The sequence below is a fragment of the Artemia franciscana genome, chromosome 9 (genome assembly GCF_032884065.1).
Source record: "Artemia franciscana chromosome 9, ASM3288406v1, whole genome shotgun sequence".
NCBI classification, from domain to species: domain Eukaryota; kingdom Metazoa; phylum Arthropoda; class Branchiopoda; order Anostraca; family Artemiidae; genus Artemia; species Artemia franciscana.
The window spans coordinates 25,969,828-25,988,292 of NC_088871.1; the positions used below are offsets into that span (position 1 = coordinate 25,969,828).

At 34.8% G+C, this 18,465-nt stretch overlaps 1 protein-coding gene across 5 annotated transcripts in view; it reads left to right on the top strand.

Annotated features, from left to right (window-relative positions):
* The window catches only part of LOC136031200 (protein madd-4-like), a 369,461-nt gene that overhangs the window by 285,573 nt on the left and 65,423 nt on the right, over nt 1-18,465 (top strand). For all 5 annotated transcript variants that reach the window (XM_065710561.1, XM_065710563.1, XM_065710562.1 and 2 more), the window contains 3 exons: nt 7,992-8,200; nt 14,177-14,320; nt 17,354-17,481. In XM_065710561.1, coding sequence (XP_065566633.1) covers nt 7,992-8,200; nt 14,177-14,320; nt 17,354-17,481 — 481 coding nt within the window. The remainder of the gene's footprint in view (nt 1-7,991; nt 8,201-14,176; nt 14,321-17,353; nt 17,482-18,465) is intronic.

Here is an 18,465-nt window from a genome sequence, read left to right on the forward strand (position 1 = left end):
GGTCAAACTTTTGCGTAAAAGTTTTTTATACTTCGAATTAAACATAAAAGTTTTTGGGCCAAATTTACTTGGGCTAAATAAATATGTTCCCCACTGATATCTAAAAAAATAAACCACACCATTAACTAACCACATCAGTTTTTCATTTTTCTTTTTATATTAAAAAAGATAAAAAAAAATTTCCTCGGATAGCTCCGAAAGCCTTATTTCACTCTTGTAAAGTTGCAACAATTTGAGATACGCCCTTTTATTTTGTGCTTCACAGTTTGTGCATAACCACGCTTATTTATCGTCCATTAATTAAAGAAAGAAAGTCTAGCTTGTATTCGTTTTGTTAAATGTGTTTGAATGGTTGGTCGCTCTTATTTTGAGTCTGCCTCCAGACTCTTAGGATAGTGTTTTGCAGGCTCAAATGGTATTGATATTATTAATTTAGCTTTCTTTTGCCAGGGCTATTGATAAGATAAAGTAGTCGAATGGCTTAGACGTTTAACATTTTTTGTTGGCTTCGAAGTCATACCCAATGTGCCCTCTTCGATTAATTTACGAGTGCACGGATCCATCTGTAATGACTGAAAGATTTCTATGCTTGTTCATCTTTTACTTTAGATCTACTGTTCAAATCGAAACTTATAAAGAAATCAATAGAAATTCATAACTGATATCTATTTCAAGATGGAAAATAAAACAACTCGAAAGTTCAAAATAGGGATATAAATAAAGAAATCACTTAGATTTGTTTCCCATGATTTGTTGATACTGAACAGCACTCGAACTATGTGCTTTCTGTGGTGACCAGGGGGGCGGGGTGAAGCGGTTGATTAACCCTTGTTGCTTTTAGTAGGTCGTATCGGAATCGTAGTAAACATCAATTGGATATTTTGGCACTACCCAACTTCAGTCATTCATCCCAGTAAAAAAGAAAAAGAAAACACATTGTTCAAACAACAATATGTTTCAATACATCGTTAGGTTTTCATCGGCGCATGATTTCTAGAAGGACTGGACTCGCGGTAATTTGCTTTGTTTCAAAACTTGTTTATAATCGCATACGAATTGTGTCTGTCTGAATTTACTACTATTACTACTAACAAATCTCTGTAGCACCAAGACACCTGAGACCAACACTACGCACGCTCTTCATTCATCTCAATCTGTTCAAAGCCTCCCTCTTTACGCCCTCCCAAGAAGTTCTAATTTCCATAAATCATTCCTTACAACCTCCTCCCACCCCATTTGGGGAGGACTTGCTTTTCGTTGGCCATTTGATGATAGGTCAACAAGGACTATCTTTGCCAATCTGTTACCCTTCATCCACAGAATGTTACCTATCCATCTCAACCTTGTTCTTAAATTAATTATAAAAAACAAGCTTTTTAACTGAAAGTAAGGAGCAACATTAAAACTTAAAACGAACAGAAATCATACCGTATATGAGGGGGTTCACCCCCTCGTCAATACCTTGCTCTTTACGCTAAAGTTCAAATTGTGTTCAAATTCTTTAAGAATGTCACCTGAATCACAAAGGTCGTTTAATTACAATAAATAGCTCTTTCGAAAATATTAAAAAAACTTTAGCGTAAAGAACGAGGTATTGACAAAGGGGTGAAACCCCTCATGTACGTAATTATTTCTGTTTACTTTAATATTTTTAATGTTGCTCCTTACTTTCAGTTGAAAAAACTTGTTTTTTAAATTTAATTTCTGATCGTTCTTTAAATAATGCTGGGAAATATGGTGCCCCTTCATGAAAACTTCTTTTCCCCCGTGAAAAATTCCTCCATGGAAAGATCCTCCCACGTAACCCTCCCCAACAAGAAAAAATCCCCCTGAAAACGTCTGTATACTTTCCAATAACCAATACTATATGTGAACAGTGGCAAAATTCATAACTTTCACCGTTGCCCTGGGGACTGTGGGGGAATAAGTCATTCTTAAGGACATAGTTTTAAAATTTTTCGACTATTCTGAATAAAACGGCTATCTTGAAATTTTGATCAGGTGACTTTGGGAAAAATGAGCGTGGGAGGGGGCTAATTTGCCCTCCGATTGTTTTGGTCACATAAAAAGGGCAGTAGGATTTTAAATTTTCATTCAAATGAGCCCTCTCATGATATTCTAGGACCACTGAGTCAATACAATCACCCCTGAGGAAAAAACAACAAACAATAAATACGCTTCCTTGATCTTTCTTCTTTCAAAAAATACAAAATTCCACATTTTTGTAGATACGAACTTAAAACCTATACTGTCGGGTTTTCTGATACGCTGAATCTGTTGGTGTGATTTTCATTAAGACTCTGTGACTTTTAGGGGGTGTTTCCGCCTTTTATTCGAAAATAAGACAAATTGTCTCAGGTCCGTAACTTTTGATGTGTACGATTAAACTTGATGAAACTTATATATTTGAAATCAGCATAAAATCTGATTATTTTGATGTATCTATTGTTATCAAAATTCCGTTTTGTAGATTTTTTTTTACTATTGAGCCGGGTCGCTCCCTACTTACGGTTCGTTACAGCGAACTATTTAATAGCCTTAATAAACAAAATTGAACCGTATTTTTTTTTTACAGATAAATGTTTGAAATACAACCAGTCAGCCGGGTTACAAAAACAATCTGTAGACAATTCCTCGGGAAGATATCTAACAAATCCTCCTCCATCTTTTGGAGGGCCCATGCTTCAGAAATGTACTTGCGACTGCCCTCATTGTAGCTTCCAGTATTCTAATATCGGTTCGGACTGGCCTTGGCCAGTCTTCACTGTCTTTACTAACAATGCCTCCTAGGTAAATGAAGCTGTCCACTTGATCAATCTCCTCGTTACCCAATATGACCTCTTCAATATTAGTTATTCTAAGTCTTAGCGACTTATTCTTCTTAACATTAATTTTAAAACCTATTCATACACCCTGAGCTCTCAAAAACTCCAAAAATCATACATTTTACTAGCATTTTAATCTAGGGCGCTCAGATCATTAGCACAATCTAAGTCCAGAGAGGTTTTATTTCCCCATCTGAATCTATGCTCTCCTTTAGCCTCTGCCGTCCTTTTTAAGGCGAAATCCATGAAAATTAATCCATTTAATGGAGATAGGACGCAACGCTACTTAGTCCTGATTTAATACGTAACCAGATACACCCTTTTTCCTACCTTAATTGCAGCAATGTTATTCTTGTAAATTGTACTAATCACTTTAATCTATTAATCTGGTATACCATATACAAGGATATTCCCTTGGCTAAATCTCTCCTATTGGCTGAATCAAACGCTTGCTCAAAATCTATAAAACTGAGAACAAGAGGTGTCTGATGACTCATGCCTTTCTCAATTATTATTCTAAGCGTAAAAGTTGGTTGAGGCATTCTCTCCCCTTCCCATGGCCACACAGTTCGTTGCATATCGAAGTCTAAAAAGTATCATCACGCTGAGTAATTTGCGTCCTACAGAAAACAAGCTAATGCCGTAATAGCTCCGACTTCTATCAGAACTTAAATCCAAGGGCTTCTGAGATTGTTGATTAGAAAGGTACTAATTCTAATACGGGATTAAGAATAAAACGAAAACCCTTTCCGAATGTCCTTAAAACATGGAAGATACCCATTCCTTCCATATAAAGTGGCTCAGGATAAAATAGTACATTGAATCCTTATTACTCTTTACTATGTGCTAGAGCGTCCCCTCATACAGTCAAAAATACAGATAATTATTCCAGTCCCCTGCCTGTCCACAACGGAGTACCCCATGGTACTCTCCTAGTTTCCCTTCTTTTTTCAGTTATGATTAACAGCCTCGCTAAGGAATTTTCTGATCGATGAAAATTTGTGGATGGCCTAGTGGTTCTTATAAACCTGCTATAGGCATTTAATATCCAACTCAATAAGCATCCTCAATGACACTGTAGACAATACCTCGAACTTAGACATGAGAGTAATGACATCTCCCGCAAAGAATCGAAAAAAAAATTGAATCCATCCATAAAAGAGCCATGCGAATAATTTCAAAGAAGGTAAGGTTTCATACTCTCTTCTTAAAAAAAAGCCAGGCTGGAAATACTTCAGCGCTGGAGGTATGCTGTACCTCCGTTTTGCTGAAATACAATAGCAGGCCGTCGGACGTAAAATATTTCCCCAAAGAGACTCCCCATCTAGATCCCGCCCACCTCGGACTGTTTCTGAGCCCATTCCTACCTTGCCCCCTATTCGCTGCTTTACCTCCAAATATGAAAATGTCTTTGTCCACATCATTACAGAAAAATTAAACAAAGTATGCTGCCAGTTGTCCTCCCTTTTTTTATTTGGAATTGATGCAACCCATGTTTTGTATTCTTATGCTTGTTTTACCCCTCCCCCTTTTTATGTCTATTTTAAAACTGTTTTATATTATTTATTTTTTTAGTTTTGCTAGTTTTTATCTTTTTAACTTGCTCTGACATTTTACTGTTACTTTGACTAAGTAATGATTTTTCATTTGATATTGTTGTTTCGGGATTATTTGCCAAATTTTTAGTTTTTGTTTTTCTTTAGGAATTTTGGGCTTGTAGTGCTTTTTTGTGACTCAGAAATTCAAATTTGAGCCTTCGGCAATTGTGATAGAAATCTTTTGAAATAAATATCTTATCTTAAAGAAATCTCCAATTTCTTATCTTCTCCGAGAAGAGTATATGCGTAGAACATAGAAAGAATATCGCGGAATTTCGTAGGAGGACTCGTTGTGACGTGAGTCGAATATTATAGAACCCTTCCGAGTAGCACAAGAGGTTACACCGAACTAAAATAATGATTTCTTCCATTTTGTGGTGCGAAAAAATTTGGCCCAAAGAGGGTTCAGCACACTTTTGAAGTTTAATTTTTTAACTTTTATATGAACGGAGGGCGAGGGAGGGGTACAACTAATATTCTCCCTTCATTCCGACGAATGTTTTTGTGCTATGGCGGCTATATTAGAGCTGCAGGGCAACAACCCTTATTTCATTGTGGAAATATTTAAGTATTTCTTAAAAGATTACAATCTTATATTTACGGGATCAGAAGGGGTTTTGCCAAGGAACAGGATTTAACAAAGAAAATACCTTGAATAACGTAAAAACTGAGCAACAACAAGCACCGTGCAGACGAAAATGGATTACAGAATAGTATACGTTATCTCAAACTAGATCAAACAGTTCGTGGTAATGAACTGTAGTAGGAGCGACCCGGCTCAATAATAACCGAAACATTAAAAAATGGAATTTCGATACCAACAGGTTTATGCTTATTTCAAATATGTAAGTTTTATGAAATTTAGCCTTACCCATCAAAAGTTACGAGCCTGAAAAAATTTCCCTTATTATAGAAAACAGGGGGGAAACACCCCTAAAAGTCATATAATCTTAATGAAAATCTCACCATCAGATTCAGTGTATTAGAGAACCCTACTGTAGAAGTTTCAAGCTCTTATCTACAAAAATGTGGAATTTTGTATTTGCAAGATTTTGATTTTTGGTTTTCCAGGGGTGATCGTATTGACCCAGTGGCCCTAGAATGTCTTGAAAGGGCTCATTCTAACGGAAATTAATAGTTATAGTGCCATTTTTAAGTAAACAAAAGATTAGGGGCACCTAGGCCACCTCCCACGCTCATTTTTTTCCCAAAGTCAGCGAATCAAAATCTTGAGATGTCATTTTGTTCAGCATAGCCAAAAAACCTAATAACTATGTCTTTGAGGACGACTTAATCCCCCAGAGTCTCCAGAGGAGGGGCTGCAAGTTAGAGCTGCAAGTTAGAAACTGACCATTGTTTGCATGTTTGGAATGGTTATTGGGAAGTGTTTAGACGTTTTCAGGGGGAATTTTTCGCCATGGAGGAATTTATGATGAGGGAAGAGAATTTCCATGAAGGAGGCGCAGGATTTTCTATTATTATTTTAAAAAAATGAGAAAATAAATTAAAAAAAGTTTTTTTTTCAACTGGAAGTAAGGAGCGGCACTAAAATCTAAAACGAACAGAAACTATTACCTATATAAGGGCGCTCGTCTCCTCTTCAATACCTCGCTCTTTACGCTAAAGTATTTTTATTAATTTCAACCATTTATTCTACAGCCTTTGTGATTCAGGCCTTGAGGAGGTGACAACCCCTTTCATATACTGAGTAAGTTCTGTTCGTTTTAAGTTAGTGTTTTTAGTATAGCATTTTAGTATAGGGAAACTAGACAAAAATATAGGTCGACTCCGAAAAAATTGTAACAGAAATGATTTTTATACCATGTTGTAGAGAAAAAAAAAGCTTAACAATATATCCAAAGTTGCACACTTTAGGTCGACGCAAAACTAGTTTTTTTTGCTTTTCGCGTCATTTTTTTCTAAAAGGAAAAATTTGAGTACAATGTACCAGAAAAAGTTTCATAATCATCAATAATTGATTTTACCCTTCTCATCGTTGTGACCTCTTTTTCATTACACTATCAGAAGGCAACTATTCTTACATAAAATGATGATCTGAGCCCAAAAATCAGATTAGCCTGATGTAGTGTGATAGAAAACCTGTTTCATATTCATCAATATGCACTTTTTTTATTTTCATTTGACATGTTTCTTGTAGCATTTATTGTCCACCTATTCGTCGATTGTTGTTTAAAAAAGTGGGCTGATAACTTATGGTTGGCTCGTTTAGAAGACCAATTAACGCAGAGAAGGCATACTTACTTCCTCCGTATAGCCGTTCCATTTAACCAGACACTTGGAAAACTATAGGTTTCACTGTTCGCCTGCGAGTCCAGGAGGCTTGATGGTCATGTGTCAATCCTATGACATGGTATTCTAGCTTTTGAGTACAAGCGGCCAAGCGTATTAGGCTTAGGTTTCACTTGTTCGCCTGTGAGTCCAAGAAAATTCTATCCCAGATTTTGCATACAAGCCCAGTGGATATTATTCGTCACGCATCAACCCTAAGTCAATTCAATCCTTCATCCCTTATTTCTATGACTTAATTCTATGAAAATTTTAAGATAGTCATTTTGTTCAGCAAAGTCGAAAAACCTAATAAACTGAACATTGTTTGCATATAGTGCATAGTGCATAGTGCATAGGAAGTGCATAGACATTTTCAGGGGGAATTTTTGACATGGAGGAATTTATCATGAGGGAAGCTAATTTCTATGAAGGGGGCGCAGGATTTTCTATTATTATTTAAAAAAAGAGAAAATAAATAAAAAAGAGTTTTTTCAACTGGAAGTAAGAAGCAGCATTAAAACTTAAAACAAACAGAAATTATTGCCTATATAAGGGGGTTCGTCTCCTCCTCAATACCTCGCTCTTTATGCTAAAATATTTTTTAGTAATTTCAACTATTTATCCTACAGCATTTGTGATTCAGGAGTCATTCTCAAAGAATTGGGACAAAATTGATCAAACTGATCAAAATGCAACATGTATATATATATATATATATATATATATATATATATATATATATATATATATATATATATATATATATATATATATATATATATATATATATATATATATATATTTATTAGTTTAGTCCCGAATTATTTCTTTATTCCTGGATGCAAGTCTATCTTCCCATTTATAAAAGGAAAAAAAACTTTAAGTTTTTTCCTCAAGCGGAGCCAAAAATGTTAAATGAGCTTTAAGCCTCAGAAGTATATATATATATATATATATATATATATATATATATATATATATATATATATATATATATATATATATATATATATATATGTGTGTGTGTGTGTGTGTGTTTGAATATTGTCAATCAGTTTAACTGGTTTACCTTTTTCTAAAGCCAGTTACAAACCGAAGGCTAGACAGGAAGCTTTCATATCAATTGTACTTTTATGTCATAAAAAAAGGAATGTTAGTTTTTTCGCTTCAGGTGGAAAATCGTAGACCATTCGGCTCCTCGTCGTCAATGCGTTGTCTTTCTTGTCATTTTATTTGCATAAATAATTTCAACCGTTTCTATTCTTGTTTTACTTTCCAGTGCTCTGTACCTTGTGGTGGTGGCGTGAAAAGCAGAGCTGTTACCTGTAAACAAATTGTAATTCCATCAAGTCTAATTGACACTAGATTTGCAGAAGAAGAATCTATTGAGCAGTTGGGTCAAGCTGTCGATAGGCCATCCAGTATCTGTCCGGACCACATCCCTATCGACACAAAATCCTGTAACAAAAAATCATGTAGCAGAGTGAGGTAGGTATTTAAAAAGATGGCTAAAAAGCGAAATGTTCTTATAACCTACCAAAATTTAAATCATTTGGCTCACCAGAACACTGATCTTCGTTTTTACACCGCTAATTTTATTCAGGCCAAGAAATTTAAACTACGCCAACGGAAATTTATTTAACTTTGTTCAAGTTTCATTTAACTTTAAATGTTTACTTAGTAAAGAGTAATCACCATCCTGTGAATACTTTTCCCTCAAACCACATCATATAAGACAAATATCTTAAACATTTCGGGATCGGCTCATTAAATAGTGAATTAAAATTTCTAGTGTCTTTTAAGGAACAGCTGAAGCAAACTATTTGGAGGACGAAAAACCTGTCTTTCAATGCTCTTTGTCTCCTCCCCCAGCAAACCACAATCTTGCACGGAGCTGGAATCCATTTTCAAGATAAGTCTTGTTAATCACAAGGAGTGCTAGATCATTTTGTCTGCAAGGGAGCTATTATCCATGCTGCCTTGGACAGATGTGCCACGAATCATGCAAGCTGCTAATTTACAATAGATACTTTATAAAACTTCTCACAAGCCTTATGAATTACTTTGTTGTTTTTTTTTTCTTCCATAGTAAGCAGTGGCGTTTATGTCAGTACAATATTTATTATCAGAGCGACTAGAGCAGCATTTGTTGTTCTTCAATTGACAATTTGTTGGCGACATTGACGAGCACTTTACGTAAAGCACTGATTTTTAACAAATGGTTGTATGTGCCTAACACGGAATCACAGGATCTACTTTTTAAGAGCAAAACGCCAAATATGTGTTGTTTCTATCCAAGGTTTGGAGTTGAAAATTTTGAAAGTCTGGTCTGAGTCTTCCAAGTTTCCAACTGCATTCAGTGAACTCACCAAGTGCATCTTTAGCCATATCAGGTGCAATACAGAGGAGATGAATTACCTTGATGAAAATGAGGTTACTAGAGCATGTTTTTACACTAGGAATATGTGTCATCCATTATTTAGTTTCTTTCTGGTATCAAATTCGCCTCACCACTTTTTTTTCTATACCTTGGTCTTTTTGTAATTGTTTCTTGTAAAAAAGAGTCACGAGGGTAAAAGAAAAGCTGATTTTTATCTCTAAGTGGAGAATATACTGTTGTCATTAAATACAGAAATTGTTTGAATTCCCAATCACCCTACAACATTGGTGTTTGACGATGCTTAGAGTAATGGCAAAGGTTTGACCAGACTGCACTATGAGGGTCCTAAAACAAAACATAATATATTTCCCGCATCTATCTAAATGGCTTTCATTTTTCACCAGCGTTTGTGCATTAGGATTTCTAATTTTGTTTTTCCCCGCAACCCGTAAGTGTAACAAACCCTCTCCGTCTTCAAGTGCTAGAGTATTGCTTGCGGTTTAGTAACAAAAAAAAACGCCGTTCTTGTTTTTCTTTTAGTATGAAAAAGGTTTTTTCAAGCTTGCAAGAAAATCATGTTTGTCGGTATCAGTATATTTTGTGACAACCAAATTAATTTTACTAGTGTAATTCCCCAATAGGCATTTTATGCCCGAAAAAATTGGGATTTAAGTTTTTTGTAGTGATTATATATCAATATGAGACCAAAACCGGAATTTAAGTGTCTCAGAACAAAACTGAGTGAGTGAATATATATTTTGTAAATATCATTTATTTGTGCCACAATTTGTGTCAAAGGACGTCTGAGTTCGAGGAAGTCTGAAAGCGAAGCAGAGTAGATAATATTTCGCAAATAGTAGTGGATTTTCGCCGATGCTGGTACATAAGGCTTTAAAAGCTATTAAACATAATCAAAATGATAGTGCAGATATTCTAAGGGCTGTTGTTTTTTCTGTGCAAGGGCTTCAATTTTGGGATTGGAAGGGCAACCTCCCCGTTTGTTTTTGAAAATATATTTTTTTCATAGAAAGTAACATATTTTTGTTATTTTATTGTAAAAATAAACCGAAAAATAGCAAATTCCCATCACCTTGTTTTTGAAAATATATTCCCTCCCTGCATTTTTTAAATTGGCACCCCTGCTTCTCTGTCTCTCGTCAAGGATCATGTGTCCTGCTTTCCGTGTCCTGTCATTTAAAAAGAATGACGGTAGGAAGTTAGTAGAACCCTTATTGGATCTTAATTGGATCTTAAAATCTGAAATCTGGTTCTATTTTGGAGCGATAAAATGGGTCTACAGGTGCCCAAGAGAACTATCCGCGCATTTGTTGCGCCCAGGTGCCTCTGTGACTCTAACTGACATCGGATAAAAATCTGAGACTATTATTTTTGTCGAAAAGAATGAATCAGCCAAATATATGCCACCAGGGTTGACATGACAATGGTGACAAATTACAGAAATAGTCTTTTTCAAGACAGAGGCCTTATAGATATCTTTTATTAGAGGTGGTTGCCTTTCAAAATACTAATCATACAAGGATACGTATTCGATGTAAATGGAAGACCGTTCGAAATAATTACACCCCCTCTTCCCCCTCTCAAAGCCTCATACCCATAGAAACATTGTATCTCTGTTGACTCTTTGTCTTTAAGGGATTATTTGTGGAGCAGTGGTAAATGGCTAAATATTAACCATTAAAGATCATTTTAGAGGAATATAATAACAGAAATCAGTTTTACTGTGGATTCATTTCTTTTTCATGTTACGGATATAAGATCGTAATCTCAATAGATCATTACAAAAAAAAAAAAAAAAAAAAAAAAAAAAAAAAAAAAAAAAAAAAAAAAAAAAAAAAAAAAAATCCATAACAGTCCTTGTGGCGAAAAATAGAAAATATTGTATTTTCGTAGATAATAGATTTAAAGCTCTTTAACTAATCTAATTGTAAATTCACTTCCAGGAATGCTTTTCAAAGAAAACTAAAGAGCGATCTCGGAACCTAAGTGTGTATGAATGAAGTCCTGTTCATTGACTTATAAGTCAAATTTAAAAGGCAGAACTTACTATGAATGAATAAATGAAGCTCGAGACGAAATTAAATTAAAATGAGTAATTTAGAGCAACTTCAAAATAACAGAAATCTATGAATGATTAAATGAAATATAAAACAAACAAATTCAAAATGAGTTGTCAATTCAAGCTTTTAACGGAGGTAACTGACCAAAGATAAGGATGGGGCTGCCGCCTAGTTCCTAGGGTAGTTGGTGCCCGGGGTGAAATTAATTAAGGCCCCCCCTATCGACTCAAACATAAACAAAAAAGCCCCATTAGCCACAGCAACGATGTCTCGGCATCATTCCCCCCCCAGTCACAGAGGCTGGGGTAGATTGCACTGGTTACCCCTTCCCTTTGAACAGCCCTGCTTCCACATGAAACTGGAATGATTGTTTGAAAAATGATTAGATAGAAAAAATAGAATTTCTGGAAGATTAAACAATCCTCACTGTTATGACGAAGTGTTTGGAACACAAAAGGGCACGGGAGGGACGGGTTGCCCTCCAATCAACTTCGCCCTATTAAAAGGATGCTAGAACTTTCAATTGTCAATCAACTGAGGGTTCCCGACAGTTTCTGGAACCATTCCTTATAAAACGAAGCGGCTAAAACGAAAACGAATTTTTCGTTTTCACGAAAAATTTATATTACAAATTACGACGTTTCGAAATTTACCGCCTAATAAGATCAGATGTTATTTCATATGTTTTTCAGGAAAGTGTCATCTATTGAGAAAAAGATAAATAAAAGCTTATATTGACAGTTTTCAACGGATTAGTATTGCGATGAGAAACAAGCAAAAGTTCTCAGGAAATTGATAAAAAAAAAAAAAAATAATAAAGCTTATATGTGAAGTCTGCTAAGATTAATGTTATGAGTATATCGTCAGCAGAAATAGTCTAGATTACGACACAACGTATAGAATAGAATAGTTCTCACCGTAGGATAATTCTTTAAACCACATTGGCCTGCCGTAATATAAAGAAGAACCGATCAAAATGGGTTTTTTAAGGCCAAATGAAAATATTGAAAAAAAGACGCAAAACAAATATTTTGAAAGGACAACCGCTTCTCTTTTTCAACACGAACACAGGAATATTTAAGGAAAATGCCTATGCTTTTTTGGAATTTTCCTTAAATATTTTTTTTTGTTTCTGCTGAAAAAGAGAGTCGGCTGTCATTTCGGAATATTCGTTTAGTGTTTCTTTTTTTCAGTATTTTTTTTTTCAGCCTTAAAAAAACCCATTTTTGATCGTTTTTTCTTTGTATTCTTACCCTAAAATATAACCAAATTTAATTGGATGAAATAGGAATAAACAACTGAAATTCAGTAAAAAACCAATAAAAAAGAGCAAAGATTCCATAACTTGAATAAAGTTAATTATCGTTTTAGGCTGCAAAATATATCAAAAGTATAAAACCAAAAATTATACAAACCTTTGGTTTCCAAATGGGCAACTAAAATAGTTGAAATAAAAGAACAAGTAGAATACGTGGCACCTATTATTTTTGTAATTTGTTGGCGCTATGCCAGAAAACGTACTTGTCAGAGTCTCCCAAAATAAAATTGATTCTAGTCCCGTTATAACGAATCTCAAATGTCTTACCTTTGAGACAAAGGCCATCTTTTAATCCAAGGGTGTCGTTTTTCTTTGAGAAACTATAGCGCCCCAAATTTGGTCTCAGAAATGACCTTCATCAGTAGTGGGTCTTCGCATTGGTCATTTATCTCCATCTTACAGAACTAATGGGCTATTTGTCCTGTGCAATTTCAGATATGTAAGTGAAAGTAAATATAGCCCAGCTGCAATTCTTCGTCTGATGAAGGAGGAGAATGACAATACTATGCGTCATAAAATAAATGTATGGAGACTATTTCTGGCTCAGAAGTGATGTTAAAACCTATAACAGCATAGTTACTATTATGTTTAGGACACATCATTTTGTTTAAGCATTATAATTTTTGGGGTGGAAATAAATCTGTAATTGGGACATGAAGTCTTTTAATTTCTAAGTAGATGTTTACTTTTAAAGGTACAGTTCTGGCGATCAGTATCCATTAAAGATTCATTGAGTACCTCTAAAGAGGCTAGACGAGAGGAAGAAAAATGAAAAGCTTTTATTTTTCGAACAAAAGCATAGGGAAATCACGAAGAAGAATTGAACTTCGGACTTCCATTTAAAGTTTTTTATGGGTATAGTCAAATCTGGAAACAAGGAAAGGGTAGGGAGAGGTCTCTTTTAAAGTACATCCCTCATTGTTCAACCTATAGGAACCATATATATAAGTGAAACTTGCAATTGTGCTTTGCTAAATATACCAATGGTTATGCATACCAAATATATCAATTGCCTTTCTTTTTTTTCGTTCATTCTTTTTTGTTTGTTATATGGTTACAGTGGGTCCAAACCATGAGTTTGACCCACATTGTGCACTGGGTCAAAATCAGCTATTATTATTATCGCTATTATATACTACTCAACGCTTATCTTTGCTTGCATTTTTTTTTTTACACGATTTTCAAAAAAATCTTCAGGTAGAAGGTGCGGTTGATAAGAAGAGCTAATTTGATTTTAACGTGTAGGAATGGGTTTCAGGCGCTTAGAACCTAGCCAGGACACCTCATTGTTTATTCTTGAAGACTGCTAAGTTCACCTGCTGTTGAACTTATGGAGAGAGAGCCAGAGGTGACTAGTAATAAGCAAGGATTAGCTCAGAAAAATGTATTTATTAATTGAAGCTCTAAAACAAACCAAGTAGCTTGAGGATGTAACTTCTATCTAGTCAATGCACTCCCCTCTTATCTCTCTCTCTCTCTCTCTCTCTCTCTCTCTCTCTCTCTCTCTCTCTCTCTCTCTCTCTCTCTCTCTCACTCTCTCTCTCTTTCTCTCTCTCTCCCTCTCTCTCCCTTTCTCTCATCCCCCTTTCTCGAACAAATATATTTTATGTAAGACTCAGTCTAACTAAGTGTATTTTGTCCAAATGTTTTTTTCTTTATTCTTTGTATATTAGTCGTCTTTCTTTCAGAGCCAAAATAAATGCGTTGTCAAGCAACTTCACTTACCTTCAGGATCCCTTGAAAAAGAAAGTCACTTTAAAAATTGGTGGACGAGCCCTTGTTTACAAAGGAACTACTATTAATATTAGATGCCCTGTAAAACATTTCGACAAGTAAGTCTGATTAGTAAAATCATGCTTTTTGTTTATTTATTGGGCGAAGTTTCATAAAAATCAATATCGGTAAAATGTTGTAACAGAAAAAGTGACAACAGTCAAAGGCTTTCAGGGTTTTCTAATTTCCTCCCCAGTAACAAAATATTGGTGAACTATACTTTTTTTCATGATTTCAAGAAATTTGTATACTCATTACTGCTTCAGAGTCATTGTGTAACGTGGCCTGGGCCTTAGGCCGCCGCTGCTACTCGCAAGTTTTGAAAATTTAAAATTTTGAAATCTGTAAGAATAGCAAGGCTCCCACTGAATCTGATCTTTACAAAATTCAACCCAAAAAGCACAAATCAGAAAAACTCAACATAAGCAAAATTTAGTTCCCGTAAAAATTAACCTGGTAAAACCTGCCAAAGAAAATTTGACCAAGTAAAACTCAATGGAAGCGAAAATAACCGACTTGAAACTTATTTCAATAGTACAGAACTTATTAAAACGCTACCCAACAAAGCTGAAGCCATGTAAAATTGACCCAGGCAAAACCCACCCCAGCAAGACCTAGTCAAGGCAGAATTTAACCTATATAAAGTTCAGGCTGGCAGATCTCAACCTAATAAGTTGACCCAATCACAATTCAACCCACGCAAAATAAAACCCGGTGAAATTCAGTCTAGCAAAGGCCATCCCGAGAAAAAGTCAACCCACAGAAAATTCAACCTGGCAAAAATGAACCAGGTGATACTCAGCAAACAAAATAACTGAAACTGAAGAATTCCATCCGCAACAACTTTAACCCAGGAACAAGCAATGTACTCAGTGCATGTAAGTTAACATTTCAGCCCATAGAAATAATCTCGCAAAACCTAGTTCAGAACTCTAGATTTCAAAACTCAAAAGAGATGAAAATACTCAGCTTCAAATTGGCTTCAATTTTTCTTTTTTAGAGATACCAACGCTTAGAAGAAGACAGGGGAAACGAGCCGCCCTCCCGAGAAACATTTACTGCATGATCCGAGCCCTCCTGGGGAATCTAACCATGATAAGCCTGAAAATGAGTTTTACCTGTCTTGACCCTCTCTCTTGGAATTAAATTTTAAAACCTCAAGTCTTTGGGGCTCGAAGCTCAATTTTTTAAAATAATTCCAGTGGGTAATGATTTTCTACTTTCACCCTTAAAAGATTTATCTGAAGGACTCCAACCCTCAGGTGGAATATGAAAAATATCAGCCCAGAATTTAGCCTTTCCGTGTTTTGTCCATCTCTCATCGGGAAAGGCTGAGACTTTTACCTATGGCAATCAGCGCCTTGCGTACTACGTAAATTTTAATTTTGGAAGAAAGATTCGAAAATAAGAGTGTGTGCTATTGAGCCTAAATTTTCTGACGGATCTTAAAGCCAATGGTAGAAGAGAAATCCCTCCGAACATTTTTGAGAGATTGATTCTGGAATCCCCTCTCGAACCCCATTTAGGTGGAGGAAGACCTTTAAAGATAATTTATTTAATAGATTCAAATTAGTATATTAGTAGATTAGTAGATTTAATTTAGTAGAATAAAAATGAAGAACTAAAATATGTGGATAAAATGTAAAATGAACGTCTAGAATGATGTCTGACGCAAGAATTAAGTTTTGTCTGCCTTGAAGTTCAACCGCCTTGTAGAAAATGCTGGGTTAAACTTTCAGTTTACTGAGCTCTGTCCGGGTTGAAATTAGCATTGGTTGAGTTTTGCGTAGGCGTACTTTTGCTTGAGTGGAGTGTTGATAGGTTGATCTAGGCTGGGTTAAGTTTTGTAAGGGTTTAATTAGCCCTGGCCTTGTGTCCTTGGTGAATTCATAATTTGTTTCCAGAAGAATCAAAATAAACCTTGAGTTTGATATTACGTATCCCATGTAGGCATGTGCGCACTGAAGATGGGGGGGGGGCATTTGATAACAGTTTCCTATTGAGATATAGAGCTTTTTCTATATTTTTCTATTTATTACACAGGCTATTTTCGCTATTGTTTTATAATGTATTTTATATAGATTCTCCCGTTTATTGCTTTTTAAAACTTGTCTTCCCCTAATATCCCACCCCCAACTCTACCTCCCCTGAAGTAATATTTTTCTTGCCTACCTGCCTGATTATAGGAGTGATGATATAGGTTAAAGTCCATTGAACTATTTTAGTTTCTTTAGGGTTCAAAGGATAATAGAACCTGCAATATTAATAATAATATGCCATTATAATTGAAAAATTGTATAATTTTAACAACTTATTTAAAAGAATAAAATGTCATTATATCCTATCCCCCCCAAAAAATACAACAACTATGCTACCCTGTACGTTTTATCCCTTTTACTATTTAAAGCAGGCACGTAAGTTGAAATTTGCTATGGGCTAATTTGGCGGGAGGGACACAGTTTTGACAAAACGCCATAAGTTTTCCACCTCTATGGAAAACACAAATCAGGACATATTGGAAAATTCGTTAAAATCTCGAGAATATGGGGATGCATGGCTCAAAGACCATCTTACGTTCATACCTGATTGAAATACTGTTTAAATATTCGGTAGTATTAAATATTATAGTATAAGTTTATGGAAAAGGATATTTTTTACTGATTTTATAACGTATCAAGTATGTTGCATATAAAGAACATCATTAAATGAAAAGTGTATTCAATGTATTGTTATGGGTTCAGTGACAATAAAGTTTTATTCCAAATTCAATTTGTGTTCCAGGTCTTGTGATTTTGGCTGGTTTTCAATATTTTTTTTTTATTTTTTTTTTTATTTTTTTTTTTATCTGGTCCATCTTTGTATATTTTTGTATACTTTAAAAATTTTAGCTCTTCTTTATATATTTTTGTAGTGCAATGTCTCTCCTATTTTTTGAAAAGTGGGAACCATTAAACCCATTGAAAAAGAAACTTATTCAACTACTAATGAATTCTTTTTATCTCCTCTATATATCACTTTCAAATCACACAATTCACAAAAGCCATAACTATGATTTATTCTTTCATAATTCGTTTTGATTTTCTCTTTTCAAGGTCACGGATCACTTGGTACAAGGGTGAGGATCTTCTTAGAACGAGCGGGAAATTACAAATTCTGAAAAAGGGAGTGCTTAGCATAATGGATGTTAGCTATTCAGATAATGGTATTTATTTTTGTCGAGGTAAGGCTTTTTTCTCTCTGACTGTTGGCTGTTCACAACATATGTCATATAATTGGCCTGCTCAGTGTTGCTTTTATGCAGGAGACTAAATTATTTTACCTAGATTCGAGAATATAACATAACTGCCAGTAAGACTGAGAATCGATTTACGAAATTTAGCTCAAAGAACACCCTTTTTATAGAGTTGTTTAGAGATTTTCATTCATCTATTGGATTTTATATGTTACAAGATGAAAACTCTCCCATGTTAAAAAAAGAGAAAACAAAAATTACAATTTTGAGGTACCATTAATAAGGTTTTGGGAAGTCACCCCCACCCTCTTGAAGACCAAAAAAAGTACAAAATTTGGCAATTTTCCAAAAAATGCTATTTATTTCATGGCGATAAAGCTTGCTATTTCGAGCCTTTTCTTGAAACCACCCAACCATCTTGAAATAATTGCTTAGATCTGTTCTTTTCATTCCCATTCGTTTTTTTTTTTATTAAAATATACCATCAATATGTACACAAGGACCAGGTGACTGGTTATAGTTTTGGCGGTATTTCTTAAGATTTGAAGTTTGTTTATTCTGGGTAGGAAAAATAATCAAGCACAAAGAACTGATCAAAAACAACACAAGTTGTCAGCTAGTAAATGGATTTTTCTCTGATTTTTTCTTGTATTGTTATTATCACCTCAAAGCAGACCTCTTGTGCAGTTTGTATATCTAGACTGTTATTACCTCTTATGCAGTTTCTGTAAGATGACTGATTTTGCCCTATAAATTTTTATGTATAGACAGAAACTTTAAGCACGAATTATTACACTAGCTGTATTTTTTTTTTTATCTAGATGTCTTACAATTTAAAGGGAAGGCTCATTAACAAGTCTAAAAACTCTGAAACATTAGCGGTTGGAAAAGATACCCCTTCTATACAATAAATAGTAGGATGGTACAAATAGAAAAGAAAATAATTAAGCTTTGTTTATTGAAATTAAAGTT